The sequence below is a fragment of the Hypanus sabinus genome, chromosome 30 (genome assembly GCF_030144855.1).
Source record: "Hypanus sabinus isolate sHypSab1 chromosome 30, sHypSab1.hap1, whole genome shotgun sequence".
In the NCBI taxonomy this organism is placed as follows: domain Eukaryota; kingdom Metazoa; phylum Chordata; class Chondrichthyes; order Myliobatiformes; family Dasyatidae; genus Hypanus; species Hypanus sabinus.
This window is the reverse complement of record NC_082735.1, coordinates 28,811,903-28,833,034: the sequence shown is the minus strand read 5'-3', so window position 1 is coordinate 28,833,034 and position 21,132 is coordinate 28,811,903. Positions and strand designations below refer to the sequence as shown.

Genomic DNA, 21,132 nt, shown 5'->3' with positions numbered 1-21,132 from the left:
TTTCGTCGAAAGAGATTGCAGATCATCAAGTAAAAGTATTTAAGTTGAGTAAATGTCCATGTGTTACCATCAGCTCGATGCTTTGAATAATGGTTTAATATTTTCAACATCCCGGCACAAATCTGTCCTGATTTTCTTTTCATGAACTGTTAGCCCAGGTGGAAACCTTGAAGTCTGAACGTGCCGCCATGTTCCCAGCTCAGACGCAACGCACTTGTTTAGTGTATTTGCATCTGCCCTGAATCTTCGGTCAAACCGGGTTATTTCTGTCGCCGCCGTTTTTGCCTCTGGATGAATTATTGTCCGCTGCCTAGAGCGATCTTATCACGCGTATTCCTGCGTAACGAAAAGATCATAAAATCCCCTTTTCAGATTTTGCAAGGCATCAGAATCTCTTAAGTTTAAATGTTCTTGCACGCGTATTCTCTTAATCCGGTTACAACCACGTAGAATAAGAATAACAGAAGACGGGTAATAGAAAGAATGGGAGTCTTGAATCTACTAACTAAAAAGAGCAATTAGAGAGTTAGCAGCAAATCAAAAGAAAATTTTACAGGTTGAATTGGTCACTCCTTCCTTGAAATCAAAATCCTTATTTGGATCTTGTTATTATAACGACAAATAATAGTATTTGCGAGCCTTTCGTCCTGCTAAGGAGCCATAAGCAACGCCGGTAAACGAGGGGAGTAAACCAGGCGGGTAAAGGAGCGCGTCCCCGCACCTGGAGAGCGGAATCTGCCGGGATTCCCGCCGGCTGCTGAGCCGGATAAACAGAGCAGAATAAAGACCGCCCCTGGAAGTTGACTGAGGGCTGGGGCTGAAATAGTTAAATGGCAGATTGACAGCGAGATGCATTCACTGGCAGGTGGGAGGTTCCGCCAAAATCCCCCATGATTTGACTTCCATTTCCTTTCCCTTTTTCCTTCGATCTTTGACCAGCTGATGAACTCTGCCTCTCGCTTTCTCACTCGCACCCTCTCTCAGTAGTTCTGTCAGTCAATCCCCTCCCTCGGCGGATGTCAGTGGTCTGGATTTACTCTCCTGCTTTGGGACGGACTCGGAACCGGCACCATTTGGCACCAACTGAGATCGCCAGGACTTTCCACTAAAGGACATCTATATTCAGTGAGAGGGGGGTAACACTGTGCGTCCCTAAGCCGGGTCCCGGTGTCCCGGGACATCAGGCGGGTGGCACTGCTGAAGTTTCTCTCGGTAGGGGACTGCCCTCCCGTTGCCCGGTACCCTGCCCCGGAGATGTACCAGGGTTTGGCCAATCCCTCGCCGTACACGGCGCACCCTGACCCGGTCGGGGCTTTCCTGCACTCAGCCAGTTCCGCCGTCTACGTCCCCGGCACCAGGATGACCAGCGGGCTCTCGGGTTTTTCTTACCTGCAGGGCGGCTCCCCCCAACAAGGCAGCCCGGTGTCGCCGCACCCATCTTGGGCTCAGACGCAGGCTCAGGCGGCGAGCAGCGAGCCTTCGTGCAGCCGCAACCATGGTTCCTACTCTTCCAGCCCGCCCATCTCCAGCGGAACCCCCGCCTTCAGCAGCCCTCTGTCCATCTCCTCGGCCGCCGCCGCCGCTGCCGCCGTGCGGGACCAGGTCAGCATCAGCTGGACCCTCAGTGGCTCCTTCCCCAATCACTACCCACAGTACCTGAGTTCAGAGGCGGCTACTGCCTGGAGTTCGGCTCCCATGGACAATCCTGCCTTCAGTTTCATCCCGGCTCGCAGGCACGGCGAAGGTAAGACGCGATCTTGTTGTTTGTGGACTAGGGAATGTCGGGGGACGAGAGGCACGGGAGCAGCGGGTACTGAGCCCATTTATTGTGCGCCAAAATAACTGTTCCGAACCTTTCCCTTGTTCTGACCGCCCGCAGGTCACGACTACAATTCATTTATTTACTTCCAACATAAAGTGGAGTTCCAACGAATCTTGTTATTCGTAGGTTTAGGTACGGAAGAAAATCAAGAAACGTATTTCTAATGCTTGATATTGGCATTTTAATTTGCTTTACCTGAAATCTGCAATTTGGAAACATTAAAAGTTATTGTTACAATGAAAGTGTTGATGCCATCTACAGCTTTATAAACATCACCAGTTTCACAGTGTGGGTTCACGATCGGACTAAAATAGATCATTCTGATAACTTTAAAGAAGCTGTCAATGTACCCGTACTTAGTTTCCGTGTTTCATTAATGGAAAGATGTTACGGACAAACTGTGTCATTCTCGACTACTTCTGAAAGCAACAGATTTTATGACGTGGCCAGCTAATTTTGTAATTTTTTTTCAGGCGTTAGTTTTCGTAATCTGTGTTTTCGCAGATTGTGTTCAAACCGTGATGTCAATTAACTGGAATAGATTAGGACAGCGCGCAAATTGTGCTTTGAATCCAAGCGAAGTGGGGGGGGGGGGTTGATCGTACCTCGATTGCTGAACAAGGCCTTGTAGAAATTTGTAGAGGTTCTATGCCTAGCTTAAGCAGAACGTACACGTTGGAACTTGAGATTCAATTAGTTTAAGAGAGAGACAGTCGATACTGCTTTTTAAAAAAATAAGTTCGCAATTCGGTGATTAAAATGAGGATTTAGAAACATGGAGGTTAACGAACGAGTCGCCGGGCTTCGTTTATTAGGCCGTCTGTGCGGAGCAGAATCACACCCCCGGGAAAAAGAGAAACAAAACGTTTCTGACGCTGTGAGGTTACGTTAGTTTAGGTTCCAAACCTTATTTTGACGTGTGTGTTTTAAATGTTATGTGGTTCTGCTACTCCGATTCCGGTTTGTGTCTCGTAACCTTACAGTGATCGAACTGATGAGTTGGCAACGGAGCCTGGTTAGAGATTGGCAGCATTGCTAGGCTAAAGCTTCCAGTAATTTAAAGGTAATCGAGCGGCCGACTTCACAGTCAAAGCCTCACTACGGTGAATGTTGTCCACTTTGCCTCCTTATGAGTTACAAACTCACTAAATGGGTAGTGTTATCCCTCAGATTTAGAACATGCTGAGAAAGGGATCGATCGGGCAACAACTAGAAAGAAGCCCGCAAACCAATAACTTGAATTCTGTATCCAGATGTTGCCCCTAATACTTGATAAAGTATATATTTTCTTAAGGACCAATGCCACATATTCCAAGTAAACTTAGAGCACTTTCCCAACAATTCCTCCCTGATTCCTTGATTTGCACTTTAAGGGTCGGTAGCAATGGCTGGCCGCAGTGTTTATTTTCGTAGAATTGCGCCTAAGTTTTCACATACTTCGAGTAAGGTCTGTAATTAGCTTTTCAATGTAGTCCGTTGTGACGGTCCAGCTCTGATTCCCGGGGAGGTGTAAACGCCTTCAGTGTACGTTGTGAATAATAGTTGTAAGTGCAGGAGTGAGTGAGGTTGGGAGTGGGATAGATGCTTGGCCCATTGAAAAACAGAACACTGTTGACAATATTAAAATATATTTTAGCAAAGCACGTCAGGTTTGCGAGTTCCCTGAGACTTTCGTTCTCCAACTCCTCGGAAATGCGGTAAGAGAAAATCTGTGTATTATGCTACCACATTCTTCATCCATATCGTAAGGTATGGATTATTAAAAAAAATCAAAGGAGTGAAGAGTGAAGAAAATTCGCTTCCAACATCCCATCTTACACTTCTTTTTTCCGTGTTAGACAAATCAGTAAAACGTACGTAACCCAGAAGTCGTGTAATTACTAAATGTGGAAAAGAAAGTTCACATACAGTATATCCGTCTACTGCTTCGGTCCGTAAGCAGGCAACGGAAAGTAAGGGCGATTTTCCTGAACGTTTTACTGAGTCTGTTCAGGCTCTGCAGGCCGTTTTGGAACGGCGTTGCTGCTTAGTTTAAAGGGAGTCGATTTCCTTTGTAGCTGCAGAATGATATAGCTGTGAGTGGGACAGTTACAGGAAAAGGTGTTTGGCAGGAGCGGTACATGTTTTGTATCAGGAAGGGAATCATGGAAAGTCCTGTTTTTTTGCTGAACTTAGAAGATTTCGATTGTTGAAATATAAATCTTTACTGAATGTTATGTTTTTTTAAAAAATACAGGGCCTATAGGTAGTGCCTTCGCGTTCAGAGCTCCGGCCCACACAGCAGTGATTGAAATACATGGTCACTTTTTTTTTCTTAGGTATTTCTTAAACGTCTAGACCTAACTATCACATACAAATAAAGTAAGCTGCTGTTTTGCAAAGATAATTTTCAAAAGATTAATTAGCCTGGTTTGTATAGAACGGTGCCACATTTGTGTGATACGTGTAAATATGGGAATGATATGGCGGTTCGCGAATTGGGCTTGAGAACCTTTCTTGAATTAATCAATAAATACTGGTCGACTTGGTGCTGAACATTCTGTTTATAAAATGCCCGGACCGCAAGTTTCTCCCAGTCTTGGTTTGAATTAAAAGTGTAAACGCGTCCTTGTAGAAATCAACTATACCCTCATCTGTAGTTAGAATTGGTCAGAAAATTAAAACACAACCAGTTGCTGACGGCCAATAAGTCATGCAGAGAACTGTTTGTGAGTAGGTTCAAAATCTCACAAATGTTAGAATGTGTCGGTACACAAGGATCTTCGTCCATTGCAAAATCAACCAGGCCCTAACAGAGAAGATCTGATCCCGCTGTAATATTCCCGAAAAGTGTCAGGCCTCCGTTGTCAGATTTGACCGTGGATATTGCTTCCTGGCTGTCTATACACGCAAACCTGGCCAGTACGATATGGGGAGCAAGCTGTTAATCCCAAAATAATGCCAATGATAATCGGAGCCCAGTTCTAATTTGTGATTTTTTTCCCCTGTCTCACGTCAAGGCGAACCTCGGGCCTTCTGTAAAATAAAACCTAACCCTAACGGGGCGTTTCCGAGGAGGGCGCAAATTGATTCCTGCACCACTCCCTACCCCAAATTATCGCCGGTTAATTTAGGGTTCAAGGCCCGGTGAAACGATAGTGCTAAAGCCAAGTGCAGGAGCACTGCAAAATGATCAAAGCCAGTTGAGAAACAACTGTATTAAATGCCATTCTAAAGACATAATTAGTATAGTTATTTCTAAGATCAAATCATATTTTTGAGACAGAGCAGGCGGGCCCAAAGTTCTGTCGATTGCTACAAGTTCGGCACGAGGGAAGGAAAAGCTTCAGGATTACATAAAGCTACAGCGATCACTGTTCTGTGCTTTGTATTGTATTGTAGAACACTGCGTGACGTTCTGAGTCGATAATGTCTCGGGACAGTTTATAAACATGCTTTATTACACACTTTGGGAGGGAAAGGTGGGTGAGGGGCGAGGGGAGCCCGCTCCTGTACGAAATGGGACGCTTTCCGTGGTTAGGGGTAGAGCCGGGTATGTGTGCCCGCTTTCCCCTCACCGGTCCACGGCCACCCATTTCTTGACCTTCCGTCCTCTTTGGGACGCTATTTCGGACCTAGAGGTCCGAGGAGAGATCATTTGGGAAATGACCGCAGACTGGATGCGTGGGCACAGTTGGGCCGGGGGATGAAGGACGTCAGCCGTCTCTTACAGATATTAAGTGATTCTGTTTCTGTTCAGCTAACATGGCGATGTACATTAGGGAAGGGAAAGGACTGCCGATTATTTTATAAAGATGGACCCTTTGCAATATTCAAACGGACAAGCATCAGGTGGAATTACCTTGCCAGTTTCCATTGCGGGCGAATTGGGAATTGATTTCTTCTGCAATCTAGCTACCAATGTACCTTCCTGATTTTAATGCAGTATGGTTGGTAATTAATGCAAAATTTTAAAATACAGAGCACCCTAGTACCTGGGTTTAGGACAGGTGTTACTGTCCAACATGTTCCGAAACTTACTGGCGAGATCCCTCGCGATCAATCACTTAAAGCCACGTATCAACTTTACACTTTACGAGCTTCCCCATCATGGGAGAATATGCCAAAAGTCAATTATTATTTGCATTTCTCTCGGCATAAAAATACATCCTTTTTCTCCCCTGCTGAATTTCAGTAAGACTTCGTGGTCTTGGTAAACTCCCGCTACTATAAGGAAAGAGAGAATGGGACAGCTTTGGCAGCGTCCATGGAGGGAGAAACTATTAATAAAGTTTCAGGTCCGAGACCCTTCGTCAGCACTGATTTTGCTTTTCGCCAATAAAGATTGGGCACATTGAGAGTTGTCGGTGTTTAAGCTCAACTGAAGCTGTTGCTATTAATTTAGATATTGCAGGAATTGAGAATTGTTTCGGGCACGCCGATAATTCGGCGCCCAGGGAAGTCTGACTGCGTAAACATTTCCGCCCTTTCACCGGTCTGGGCGCAGCGGCGATGGGAGACAGTAGCACCCTCCGAGCAGAATCACCTTTGGTATAAGCAATGCAGACGGAGCGATGAACGGTTCTCCTTCCCTGGGAGATTCACCTTCTGTGTTCGGATAGTGACTTATTTCTGTAAAACTACACCCAGCACTACGGCAGTGCACAGATACACGAAGGACTGTGTAGAGATTGACAGTGTGGCCAGGTTTATAATGAGGACAAAAATGTTATTATAGATCAAAACAAACAATTTCTTGCCATCACGCAATGGTTAGCGGGGGGCCGATTGATCAACTCCGTTTTGAGCTGTAAAGTCGGTGATTGGGAACAGTCCGTAACAGTCTAGTAAACTGCTTTTAATAATGCCCTTGGGAAGAATAATTCATTCATTAAAGCGAAGTGGATGAGGGATTAGGAGCGACTGGGAAGGGAGGAGATGTAAACTGGATAAGTAACGGAAGCTAACGGGGAATTTGCGGCGGGGTGGATATGGACGAACGACCGGCGACTGTCTGTTTAACTTGCACTTGAGACTCAAAATCACTTTCACACTTCTTCTACTCTTGTAATCTGCGTCACAAATGTCGCTCACAAACTCACAGCTGCCAAGATATTGAAGTCAATCCGAGGATTTATTGAAAACCCGAATTATGCATCGCGGGCACTTAAGATTTTGAGAAAGCTGCAGTATTTCAGACGTAATTAAGATTGCTTTTCCGATAGTCTGGAATTACACGCCGACTCCGCCGACAGCACAGAAGAACTGGTTCCATTTTAACAACGTAAACGCAGTGCCTCTTAAAGAATAATTTATTAAACCCGTGTCTTTTTTTCACAAAGCACAGGCGTAATTAAATATTGCTTGATCAAAAGTTTAAGTCATTTTCTTACAAATCATTTTACTTCGAGATAATCGAGGTCTGGACGCATTGTGAGCAGTCAAAATCACACCTCGCAATTGAAGCAGAATCTGAAAACGCCTCCTAGAGTTTTCTTCAGTAGTTCTATGTCTTGAACCTGTCCAGGTCCTCTGTATTATTTTTATTTCATAAATATAATGAACGCGGTTTTTTTCTTTTTTTGTAATTTATTTTTTATTGAAGTTCATCATCAAACAAACATTTCCATAAGACGTATTTCAGACATTGTACATATATATCATATATATCTCCACAAAGTATTTATCTGAGACACACACTTATAGAAAAGAGTGGAAAGAAAAAAACAGGCAAAAGGAAAGAGCTATGTACAAGTAGGGAGTGATCTTTTTTTTACAACAGATTCATTGATTTGTGAGAATAAAATCAGGCCTATGAGGCATTATGTAGTTAAACCATTTTTCCCAGTATGAATCAAATTGTTCCAGCTTATGATTAACAGATGCTGTTATCTCCTCCATTTTGTAAATGTTCATTGTAATTTCCATCCATGTATTTAAAGTTGGGCTCTCATGTGATATCCATTTCCTAGTAAGAGTCTTTTCACCAGCCACCAACAGTATATTCATTAAATATTTATCTCTTTTCAACCATTCTTGAGGTATATATCCAAAATATATGGTCTTACTCTCTAAATTTAAATGATGTCTTGTAGGGCATTGTGTATTCCCCTCAAATTAACAGCTCACTACTATTTTATTTGACCACCAACGCTCATCGATATTCTGGCCAAAGTCTACCGCTGCTCGCCAATTAACACATTTTCCCCGTCTCTGCTACAAGCCACAGACGTGTTGGTGCGGCAGGCCGGCCTTCCTTAATGATGTAATTTTATAATTATATCTCTTTAAAATCCAACTCATCTGACGTGATTATTTTTACAGCCTCTCGAGCTGAATATTAAATATCGCAGACACCGGCTGCTTTGCTTTATTAGAAGCAAAGAAAACCCTTTTGTCCAGGCGTGTGGAAATAACTTGACGAGCGTCAGGCAGTAAATTAAAGGACCACGTATAGGGGATTATTGGTTTCTGGTGAATGGGGTCACATTGGCACGCCGTTCTATATCCCCGCCGTTTCTTTCATCAGATTGCAAATGTACAGGTCCCCCATCTTTTGGACCCTAGTTGAATTATTTCGTCAGAAATAGACGAGACATTCCACTGACGAAGAAAATGTGATATCCGTTCACTTTTCCAACTAAAGTTCGAAGTCGATTTATTATCAACGCCATGTAAAACCCTGAGATTCACTTTCTAGCGGACCTGCTCAGTAAATCCAAGAACCATAATGGAATCAATGAAAGACCGCACCGGACAGGGGGGACAAACAACCAATGTGCAAAAAAAAAGCAAGAAACTGTCTAAATACAAAAGGGAAAAAAAAACCGAAATGATACTAAGAAATAAATATAGAGATAGAGAGCAGGGGATGAAGTCCTTGAACATGAGTCCATAGGTTGTGAGAACATTTCGGTGATGGTTTGAGTGAAGTTATCCCCACTGGTACAAGAGCCTGATGGCTGGGGGTGGGGGGGGGGGGGGGTTAATAGCTGTTCATGAGCCTGCTGATGTGTCAACATCCGCTTTTAATCCCTCTTCCTTCGTTTGGGGCAATATGGGCGGAAATGAATTAAGAAAGAGCAGATAATGTTCATTGAAATCTGTCCCTACATCAAGCTCTAAACACAGTGATTCGCTAATATTATGAGCCTTGTGTGAACAATAAATCGCTGACGGAGACGAAACCACGTCAAAGATAAATGAGCGGACGGATTGCTTTTGCAAAACCCGGTCGGAAATGCGTTGACCGCCTCCTGAAGAAGCACTCTCACCTTGATTACGTGCGGGTGGCGGAATGTACACGGATGCGTGAGGGACATCTAGCATCTGATCTACAACTAAATCACACCTTCGATTGAAATAAGGGATTTTGGTCTGACTGGTGCCTGAATACGAAGAACCAGGTGCTTGAGATGAGTGTTTAGAGAAAATTGCGTGCAACCTAATATTGAAATGGCCGCAGATTAAGATTTATCCACCAGTCCTCATATGTAAATCTAGATAAAGTTCGGTTGAGTTACCGACACAGCCACAGTGATTGTACGGGTTACTTTTGTAACACGGTGACATCTTTAGACAAGGCTGCCAGTTATTTGTTTTATCTGTTGTGCATGGGAGCTATACTGAAACTCGGTGCAGACACTGATTTCATCAATCATTCCACTTCCCCCAAGCCCAGATGAATGAACTGCAACCAATGTGTTACGTTGCAAGGATTTTTAATCTTTTTATCTCCGAAACCAGAGAATCAGTCAGGTTTAGTATCACCAGATAATGTCGTGAAATTTGCGGTCTTAGCGGCAGCAGTGTTATCCAAAACCGAATAATATATTTTAAAATCTGAATTACGTAAGTATATATTAAACTAAATAAGTAGTACAATTTTTTAAAGTAATAATATAGCGTTGATGGGATCATTGTCCATGCAGAAATTGGATGGGCAGAGGGGAAGGAGCTATCCTGAATCGTTGAGTATGAGCCAACAGGCACCCGTATCTCCTTTCTGATGATAGCAACCATTAGAACTGCTATAATGAACTTCATTGATTGTGCGAATAAAATTATTTTCAGTCGGTAGCAACCGATTGAAAATATTTTATTCACACAGTCAATGAGGTTCATTATAGCCGCTTTAATTGTTTTGCAAGTAAATGTAGTCTCAGAGCAGGACTGGTGGTCAAAGAAGGGTCAGAGGTGATAACACGAACTGGATTTGTTGTTCCGGATAGCCGTTGGGGGCAGATGAGCGGTCTTATTATTTGTAACGCTTTATATCTGAGTTGGGAGTTTTTGATAATAAAAAAGAGGCACGCAAAGTAATTAACGGGTTCCAAACATCGACGTTTTCTTGAACATAGGAAGAGTGCCGTCCCTCACAATCGATGGGCGAGCAAGTGGCCATAGTCAACATCACAATGGCTTTTCCACGTTTTCCCCACTTGGACTTGAAGGCATCTTTTTCTACCCAGTGCTGTGCTTAATATAATAAATATTTCGCCTCTTAGAACAAAAAAATCGTAACGAATTGGAATCTAGAGTCTCTCAGTGCTTGCTGAATTGCTTGACCTGTGATTGTTTAAAAGGAACCGCGGCGAACACTATAGCCAACTGTGTCCTACCGATAGAAAAAAAAAGGGTTGGCTTCGAAATGACAAGTCAAATGACCTACAGGTCAAAATTACGGTACAACTTAGCAATAAAACCAAGCAGAGTAAGATTCCCTGGAAGAATTACAGCTTGTCTAAAATTTAAAAACATGGGCCAAATTTAATGTTGGCATTCAGGCAGCCAGGATTTGACACTACGATAATTGCACTGAGTTTGATTCCATTCCAAGGTGCAGTTCTGAAACAGTGACCTGAAGCAGAATGTCTCAGATTGACCAATTATTGTCTCTGGTGCAAGACGAACAATACTTTGCAATCATTATTACTTGAAGGGAAATCCAAATTCAGTGTTTATCTTAAATACTTAAATACATATCCTTCCAACTAATAAATCTTGGACACAATTTCTAACCCGATGCCCAGTAGCGATCGTCGAAATTACAGAATTATGCAACACCACTGCATAGAAAGAGGCCCTTTGACCCATCTAGTCCATGCCAAAAAATTAATCTGTCTAATCCCATTGATCTGCACCTGGACCGTAGCTCTCTATACGCCTTCCATCCATGTACCTATCCTAATTTCGCTTAAATGTTAAAATCGAACCTGCATCCACCATTTCAACTGACAGCTCATTCATTCCACACTCTGAGCGAAGAAGCTCCCCCTTATGTTCCCCTTAAACATTTCACCTTTTACCCTTAACTTATAACCTCTAGTTATAGTGCCACACAACCACCGAGGGAAAAGCCTGCTTGAATTTATCTTATCTACACCCCTCATAATTTTATATACCTTTGTCAAATCTCCCTTCAATCTTCTATGTACCAGGGAATAAAGATCTAACCTATTCAACTTTCTATACAACTCAGGTCAATTCCTGGCAACATCCTTGTAAATGTTCTCTGTACTCTTTAAATCTTACTTACATCTTTCTTGTAGATTGGTGACCAAAAAAAAACTGTGCATAATGCTCCAATTTAGGCCTCACCAACATTTATACAAATTCAATATAACATCCCAACTCCTATTCTCAATACATAGATTTATAAATGTCAATGTGCCAAAAGTTTGTTTTAGACCCTGTGGATGCCAATTTCAAGGAATTATGGATCTATGTTCCCAATCCCCGTTTGACTGCATTCCTCAGTGTCCTACCGCTCACCATGTAATACCTACCCTGGCTGGTCCTCCCAAAGTGCAACAACTCCCACTTCTCTGCATTAAATTTCATCTGCCATTTTCCAGCCCATTTTCCCAGGTGGTCCTAATCCTGCTGCAAACTTTGATAGTGTTTCTCGTTGTTCACTGCAATCCCAATCCGATTATTTGCTGATGCAGTTTCTCATATAATCACCAAGATCATTAATATAGATGACAAACAATAACAGACCCAGCACTGATCCCTTTGGCACACCACTAGTCACATGCCTCCAGTCAGAGGCAACTTTCTACTAGCACTCTCTGGCTTCCTCTGCGAAGTCAGTGTCTAATCCAGTTTACTGTCTCATCCTGAATGCCAAGCGACTGAACTTTCTTGACAAACCTCCAATGTAGGACCTTGTCAAAAGCTTTGCTAAAGTCCATGTAGAAAACATCCAGTGCCTTGCCTTCATCAACTTCCCTGGTAATTTCCTTGAAAAATTCTATAAGCTTGGTTAGACATGGTGTACCACACAAAAAGTAATGTTGACTATCCTTAATCAGACCCTGTCCATCTAAATATTTATATTTCCCATTTCTTAGAATATCTATTAGTGACTTCCTCACTGCTGACGTCAGGCTCACCAGCCTATAATTCCGTGACTTATTTTTAGAGGCTTTCTTAAACATCAGAATATTAACTATCCTCCAATCCAAAAACACCTTGCCCCTGGCTAAGTATGTTTAAAATATTCCTGCTGGAACTCCTGCAGTTTCTGAAATGGTTACCTGTAGGGTCCGAGGGAGCACCATCTCAGGCCCTGGAGATTTATTCACCCCAATTTGCATTAAGCCAATAAGCATCTCCTCCTCCATAATCTGTATAGGGTTGATGAACTCGCTGCTGCTTTGCCTCACTTCTATAGACTCTACATTTGTCTCCCAAGTAAATACAGATGCAAAAAGTCAATTTAAGATCTCCCCCAACTCTTTTGGCTCCACGCATGAATTACCATTCTGATCTTCTAGAAGATCAATTTTGTCCCCTGCAATCCTTTTCCTCTTAAGATTTCTGTAGCAGCCCTTCAGATTCTCCTTCACCGTCTGCAAGAGCAACCTCATGTCTTGTTTTAGCCCTCCTGATTTCCTTCTTTGGTGTTCTCTTGCATTTCTTATACTCCTCAAGTACTTTATTTGTTCCTTCCTGCCTATACCAGCTATGCACCTCCCTTTTCTTAATCAGGGCCTCAATATCTCTCGAAAACCAAGGTTCCCTAAACCTGTTATCTTCACCTTTAACTCTGACAGACACGTACAAACATTGTGCTCTCTAAATTTCACTTATGAAGACCTCCCACATCTCAAGTACACCTTACCTTTGCAAAAAAAAAACAATCTGCCACAATCCACACTTGCTAGATCCTTTCTGATGCCACCAAAATTGGCTTTTCTCCAGTTTAGAATCTCAACCCAAGGACCAGACCTAACCTTTTCCATAATTACCATGAAACCAATGGCATTATGATCACTAGTTGCAAAGTGTTCCCCTACACAAATTTCTGTCACCTCTCCTGAGTCATTGCCGAATGGGAGATCCATTATCACACTCACTAGTTGAGAATTCTGATTAAGAAAACTTCCCTGATCACATTTGACAAACTCTTTCCCGTCCAGCCCTTTTACTGTATGGAAGCCCCAGTTAATACGAGGGAAGTTAAAACCAACAGCTATCGCCACCGCATGTTTCTTGCAACAATTTGTTATCTCTCTACAATTTTGCTCTCCGAACCTCGCGGACTGTTGGGTAGTCGATGATATAATCCCATTAACCCAGTCATAAAACCCCCAGTCTGTCCTGTCTGAGCACTGCCGTGAAATTTTCCCCGAGGACCCAATGCCATTCCTCTTCTTTTAATTCTCCTTGCTTTATCACGTCTAAAACAGCAGTACCCCGGAACATTGAGCAGCCAGTCCTGCCCCTCCTGGAACCAAGTCTCACTTATAGGTACAATGTCAAAATTCTACAATACTCCTTGCAATGAAGTATACGCGGCTCAGAAGATCAGTCCTAATTTGCTCGACCTTTTGATTCCTGACTTTGTATGTAGGAATTACAACATCTTTGTCCACAACTGTTCCACTATCTATTCTGGCGCTCTTGTTCCCATCCCCCATTAACTCTACCTTAACCCCCCCCCCCCCACCCCACCCCGTATATCACCTGCAAACCTCCTGGCTAGTGTATTAGTCACTGTCCCGCTGTCCCGTTCGGGTGCAAAGCGGTCATTCTGTACAGGACCCACCTTCCCTGGAGGAGAGCCCAATGATCCAAACATCTGAAGATCCACCCCTCCCCCCACCCACCGGCAATTCCTCCTTAGCCACGTGTGAAACTGCACCATCATCCTATTTATGGCCTCACCGGCACGTGGTATGGGTTCCACTCCTGAGATCACAGCCCTGGCGTTCCTCTCATTTAATTCAGCAGCTAACTCCCTGAACTCATTTTCTAAGAACTCTTCACCAATGTCATTGGTACCGATGAGGACCACAAACTCTGGCCGTTCACCCTCCCAATTAGGAATTCCGTGGACTCGATCGGAGGAGTCCCAGACCTTCTCATCCAGCGGGTGACATACCACCCGGGAATCTCCTCCTTCTCCACAGAACTCCTGTCCGTTTCCTTAACCAATGAATCCCCTATCACTACGCCTCGCCTCTTCTCCCCACTTATTTTTTGAGCCGCAGCGGTAGACTCATTGCAGGAGACTTCCTCTACTAGGACATTCCCCTCACCCCCAATATTATCCAAAGCAATATACCTGTTATTGAAGAGAGCAGCCACGGGGTACTCTGCTGAGCTGCCTATCGCCTTTCCCCCTCACAATGTTTCCTACGTCCTGCACTTCTCTCTCTATGTCCTGTCCATCAACCCCCTCAGTCTCCCGAAGTTCAGCCAGTTCCAGCTCCAGTTCCTTAACAAGGTCTGTTAGAAATTCTAGCTCGATACACTTCTTGCAGTTGTAGTCTGCAGAGACACTGCAAGTCTCCCTGACTTCTTAAAAGGAGCATTCCACTATTCCACCTAGCGTCCTCGCTGCTCTAAATGTTCAGTCAAAAAGAAGGAAAGAATAACTAATGAAAAAAACAAATCGACCTACAAAGCCTCGACTCCCCACTCCAACACAATGGCCGATCTGCTTCAACCTAACTTCTTTTGGAACTTACCCACAGTGCCTAGTTATGCACAATCCAGTGTCTCCTCGGGAACGGTGGCGTGCAAAATTATAATATCTAATTATACTGCCAGTATAAAAAAGGCCTGCGATTAATCCTGACAATTTGTTCAGTTATTTAATTGAAGTTATGCTTCAATTAAGATTGTTCTTTGCAATTTTTCCAAGGTGACATTGTATTATATATCACGTTATGAATTCTGTACCTGCGGAATTACGCAGGGTAGAATTCTGCTTTTTAAAAGTTCACCCAGAATAACAACCGGACTGTCCACTTGCTGCAAGTGTTATCTTCCGTTGAAAATCCAGAGCAACGCAGACAAAATGCTGGAGGAAATCAGCTAGTCAGGTAGCATCTAAGGAAAGGGATAAACAGTTGACGTTTCGGGCCGAGACTTCATCAGGCTCGAAACGTCAACTGTATATTATTTTCCATAGATGCTGCCTGATCTGCTGGCTTTATGTTTTCCCGTGTTTTGTTTTAACTGAATGGGGTATTGGATAGGTTGTAGCTATTGTCCCAGTGCTCCAGCCATTCCAATCCTTAGCAACTGCCTGATGTCGAATCGGACTACACATGATTTCAGTGTCCTGCTTGACCCCGTGCTGAGACTCGCACTCCTCCTCCGCTCTCTACTAAGGATGCTAATTTGATCCATTGCGGCATTAGCCTGCCGAAAACCTCAGCCATGCGTCACTTCATGCATGAATACTCTAACAAAGTATCGGCGAGCTTTTTTGTTCTACTCTGTACAGCCCTGAGGACATCCACAACTCTACTGTCTTCCCATCGATATCTACCACGTGCCCTTGACCCATCCATCGCGACGCGATGGCTCCACTGTAATTCTAAGATCTCTTTTTCGGCTACATTAAAAGCTTTGGTCGTTTCTAACTCTGCCATTCCCTTAAGTATTATAAATCTCAGAGATGTTTGCTCCTCCAATTCTCTAAGTAGTTGCCCACCAATAGTCGCCCAGATAGGACGAAATTCCCTCTAATCTCCTCCGCCGTTCCTTCCGCCTTTAAGACCCTCTTCAACCCCCAATCCTCGAACCAAACCATTGCCTAGTGATTTTAATACCTCACAAGAGACGGACATCATTTTTTTTAAATTGAGAACGATCTTACGAAGTTACTTGAAAGGTTTGTGCTCCATGGTCTAATAACTCGGCATTTCTCTCGAATATTTAGCTTGACGCCGCTTAATGCAAACATCTCGCGGGCTTTGCTGCTGTGAATGCTCTTTGCAAAAATCCGTATTCGGGGACAGGGACTGCAGTCTGGACTCGTTTGTGATTGGTCACATACCGAATGTAAAACCAGCTCTTTGCCGCCGATTCCTCGCCGATAACTTGTTTACGTTAATGCGCAAGTGGCTATACATCTCACTAAAAAAAAAATGAGAAAAAAGTAGTAGTAGACCACTCGGCCCTCTCTGGCCTATTCTACCATCCGATGATATCAGCGCCATTTTCCAGCGGTCGCCCCGTGTCCACTGATGCCCTTGATATGAAAACCCGCCGAACCCTGCTTTTGGATCCTCAATTTAATATGGCCGGCCTTCTTGTGTAGAACAATAAACTGTGTTGTTAGTCGTTTTAATGGCATTTATTTATATTACTCTTGTGAGTGTGCATAGCTGTTACTTTGAAATCTTCTTTTTGCCTAGATCTACTTGATGACGTCCTTGAAGGCCGGGAGTGCGTGAATTGCGGTGCCATGTCTACTCCACTGTGGCGGAGAGATGGAACTGGCCACTATCTGTGCAATGCCTGTGGACTCTATAACAGAATTAACGGGATTAATCGACCTCTTATCAAACCTCTCAAACGGCTGGTAAGATACAGGAAAGCGTGCTCCGTAGCGAGGTTGGAGATTTAGGTTGATGTTGACAGAAAGGAATCATTCTCATTTTTTCCCCCTGAACAATCATAAACACGACTCCTGAGTAATAATCTCAAAGTGGTCTCCGACAGTCAATAAATGGCTCCCCCACGCCTGATTAACGTGATTGTTCAGCACGAGCTGGAGTTATTCATGATGAACAGGCATTTTGTTTCCATTGTTTGTACCCGTTATATTTAAAGATTTGTTTAAATCAAGCTAGAATTTTGAACTTTGAAGAGCCCTCAGGAAAGATTTGAAATAATTTCGTTGTTTTGTTTTAAACATGTAAGCAACGTTTAATTAATGATGGACCAGTAAGGCAGCTTAATATGTGTATATTGATACTCATTATTAATTTAGATAGGCACTTTTATTTTGTTTACGAGATATAATTATTTGTTAAACTTTGCAATCATTGATTTTCATTCATTCCGGTTAAAAATCTTCAATACATAAAAAAAATCCTAGGATGACAAGATTGAAGAGCTCAGTTTATGAGGCTATTGTTTTGTTAGCAGGGTATAAATTATTGAGAATACAGAGGATGGAACACTACAGAGCAGTTCAGACCATTCAGGTCGACGATGTTGTGCTGACTTTTTAATCTATTCAAATGCTTCCCTCCAACGCAACCTTCAACTTTTTCTTTCATCCACATGCCTATCCAAGATACTCTAAAATCTCCGCAATATATATGCTTCTATCACCAATCCCACAGGAAAGGATAGGTATTTTTCTCACACACAGAATGGTAAGTGCCACACGCTTTTCACTCTCTGCGTAAGGAACAGCCCTCTGATCGCGCTCCCCTCCCGCCCCTATTCTTTCCGCCAATCACTTTAAAACAATATTAACCCGTATTTGCTATTTCTGTCGCTTGCTCGGGCGCTTAGCTGCTAAATGGATCATAAACCATCGATGACCTCCCATCTCTAATGCCCTGGGTTGTAGTTCATCATCGCTTCTGCAGTCCATTGCGTCGACTGTACGGGGGACTGGCCGATTCAGCTTCACTAGAGCCCCGTTGGCCGGCCTTACCCGTTTCCACCTCTCACAACAGGGACATAGCGTTGGACATTGAGATGCAGCTACTTACCCCCTGCGGGATAAAGATTATGACTGTCCACTCTTTCTATGCCTCTTGCATAGATACACATATATCAAGTTACCGCTCATACCCCTTCGCTCCAAAGAGAAAACCCCGAGCTCGCTCAAACGTTCTTCGTAGTATATGCTCTCGAAACCAGGCAGCATCCTCTGAACCCTGTCGATTTCTTATAGTGAGGCGACCATATTTGAACTATGCTATATAAAAATGTTTCAACTCTTAGCGGGGCAAAGTCTTATGCCTATCGGATACCGTGCATCGACGTATTCCTTTAGTTCGTCTTGCAGTGCTTGTTCCAGTGAACGATCAGAACGCGAGCGTTTATCGCTGTCATTGCTCTCCTTTCCTCTGAGACAAGATGGATCTGGTAACTTGAATGTAGAAATCTATTATTAGGTAAAGACACCAGCACGAAGTCAGTTGAGCTTAAACGGTTAAGAGCATAGCAACAGGTGAGGACAACCTAGCCTATCGAGCCTGACCCTCCATTCAATGAGTTGATAGCTGACCTGTAACCTTGCGTCGTACCATGTTATTTCACATATTCCATGTTTTTCTAATTATTTTCTGTTATAACATGAACTATTTAATTAGCCTCAATGGCTGTTTGAGGAAGAGTTCCAAGTCTACACACGCCGCCCCCCATCCTTCCAACGTGGAAGTGACGTCCAGCTTGGTTCGTCCAAATCAAGAATTAGGAGCAGGAGGAGGCAATTCGGCCCCTCAAGCCTCCTCTGCCATTCAAATAGTTTATGAATGATCTTTTACCACAACGCGTTTTTCCGTTCCTGTCCTTAAATCCTTTAATACTCAAAAGTCATTATTTTGAAGGCAATAACAAGTCGTCTCAGTGGTTAGTTGTCTTCAGCTGTTCGTTTCCACACCACACTGCTCGACTTCCCAATGAGGGTAAATAGGTTATCTGCATTTATCAAGAGAGTTATCCGTTATAACCATTATAACCGTTCAATTTGCCTGTTAATTTTCAGTGAATCCAATCACATTTTCAATTATTTTGCCTTACAATTTAATCACCGGATTCCAGATATTATTCTGATAGCAGATACCGCTAGAGTGAAAGACAGCTTCTCCTTCACTGATATCAGACTCTTGAACGGACCTCGTTTGCAATAAGATGGCCCCTTTGTCTCTTATTCTGCCTCCTTATGATCGTGCACTTTATTGTTTACCCGCACTGCACATTGCCGGTAGCTTTTACACTTTACTCTAGCTCATTACACTGTGTAATGATTTTATCTGTACAAGCAGCCGGCAAGACAAGTTTTTTCTCTGCATCATGATACTAGCGATGATAACAAGCCGATACCGATACTACACTTCCTCCTAAAGCAACGTGCTCTTTCTAAGATGTGGCCCTAAGGTTGCCCGCTGAGTTCCAGGTATGGTCCAAGGAGGACTTCAGCAGAAGTTCTAGCACTTTGCAGTCCTGTCCATACCCCCAGTCTCCCGCCAGTTAACTCATTTCCTGCTGGGATCTACAACATTAAATTCCACAGTTTACAACTTTACCTAGAGGTCTCTTAAGAAGGAATTTATCAAATATTACCTGGAAGTTCATGTAAGTTCTCTCGACATTCACTTGCCGATTACTTTCGGCTATACAAAAAAAAATGCTTTGGAAAAGCATGAGGCCGCTGATACTAGAAGCCGGAGCAAAAAAAAACACAACACGAAGTGACTGCTATAAGAACTCGGCGAGATAGGCAGAATTCGTGGAGTCAAATGATGGTCAGTGCTTCGGGTTGATGTTTTATATCCGAACCAAAAGAGGATAGAGATGTGAGAGGAGACAGAAGCTGGTAGGTGATAGGAAGAACCAAATTAAGCGAGAGGGATGATGAGGAGGGTAACTGGATTTAGTGATGGATGGAGCGAATGACAAAGATAAACAAAGAGAGCGCAAACTTTGGTGGTCTGGCGGGAGTGGGAAAGGAACACAAAAGGTAAGGGTTACATGAACTTGGAAGATTTTTTGTTCACAACATTGAAATGTAAACTACTCAAGTGGATTGTGGGGCGTTTTTTTTTAGCCTTTCCATCTTCCCCTTCCCTAACCGGTTATCCTTCTTTATCTGGTTCCATCTGCCCATCAGCTCTCCCTTATCCGCTTCTGTCGCAACGCCACCCTCCCCCACCCTGTTTCCTTCTGCCCATCATGCCCTGATACCCTGATCTGGTTCCACCTACCTACGAACTTCCTTTTCACCCTTCCCATTTACTTCAATACACTATCTTCTCTCTACATACACCGTCCAGATGCAAGATCTCCCATCGAACGCTTGAGTTCTTCCAGTAGCTCATCTTCTGCTACTTATCAGACATTAGCTTTCCTTTCAAACTCTTGTCATTTCTCTCTGGCCAACCGAAAATATCCACGCACAAGCAGGCTGGAAATCCGAACAACACACACACACACACACACACACACACACACACACACACACACACACACACACACACACACACACACACACACACACACAAAATGCTGGAGGAACTCAGCAGGTCAGGCAGCGTTTGTGGAACAGAGTTTCGGGCCGAAACCCTTTACCAGGACTCAAGATGAAGGGCTTCCGCCTGAAAAGTCGACTGTTTACTCTTTTCAGCAGATGCTGCCTGGCCTGCTGAGTTCTTCCAGCATTTTGCGTGTGTTGCGTGAACATGTTCACTGTGCGGTTGTTGCATCCGATGTAATGGATACAGGTGATTTTCTAATAACAATCGGTGGATTGTCTGGGCTACAATTCACTGTTTTCCCCCTCATCTCGTGGTTTTTCAAATTTTCCCCAACCCTTGCCTAACGCAAGTCTTACCGAATGTGCTCTATCTACTCCCATAACGTTCAAGACGTTTATTCAGATTAAATAATTTTCTTGTGAAGCGATTTCCCTGCGACTCACTTCCCCCGAAAACAAATGACAAAAATGATTCTGCAATTATTAGTTGAAATGGAAGAACTGATATGTTTTATACGGTTCTCTATTACAATGTTAGCAACTGCAAGATTTATTGCAAGTTTAAACCACAATAGAATGAAATGGTGCAAATTCTGTGGTTAGCAGCATTTAAACGGCCACTTAATCCAGACAATTTGCCGATTGATGTAAAATGTAAATTCTGAATAATTCCAAAAAGAAAACAACAGCTTCCGTTCTGATATAACAAAGGTTATAAAATAATGTTTTCCTTCACGGTCATCATGACAGGGTGATGTGAATTGTCACAGGCTCAGTCCTGATGAAGGGTCTTGGACCAAAATGACTATTGTTCACTCCGCCCTGGCCCCGGGGGCCCCAGAGATGTGCCGCACTTGCTGTATTCCAC

General features: G+C 43.4%; 1 protein-coding gene across 1 annotated transcript in view; it reads left to right on the top strand.

Annotated features, from left to right (window-relative positions):
* The first annotated feature begins 1,075 nt into the window (after window positions 1-1,075).
* LOC132383495 (transcription factor GATA-4-like) overlaps window positions 1,076-21,132 on the top strand; it is a 28,805-nt gene continuing 8,748 nt past the window's right edge. Inside the window, exons 1-2 of the mRNA XM_059954517.1 lie at window positions 1,076-1,744; window positions 16,462-16,628. Coding sequence (XP_059810500.1) covers window positions 1,255-1,744; window positions 16,462-16,628 — 657 coding nt within the window. The 5' untranslated portion in view covers window positions 1,076-1,254. The remainder of the gene's footprint in view (window positions 1,745-16,461; window positions 16,629-21,132) is intronic.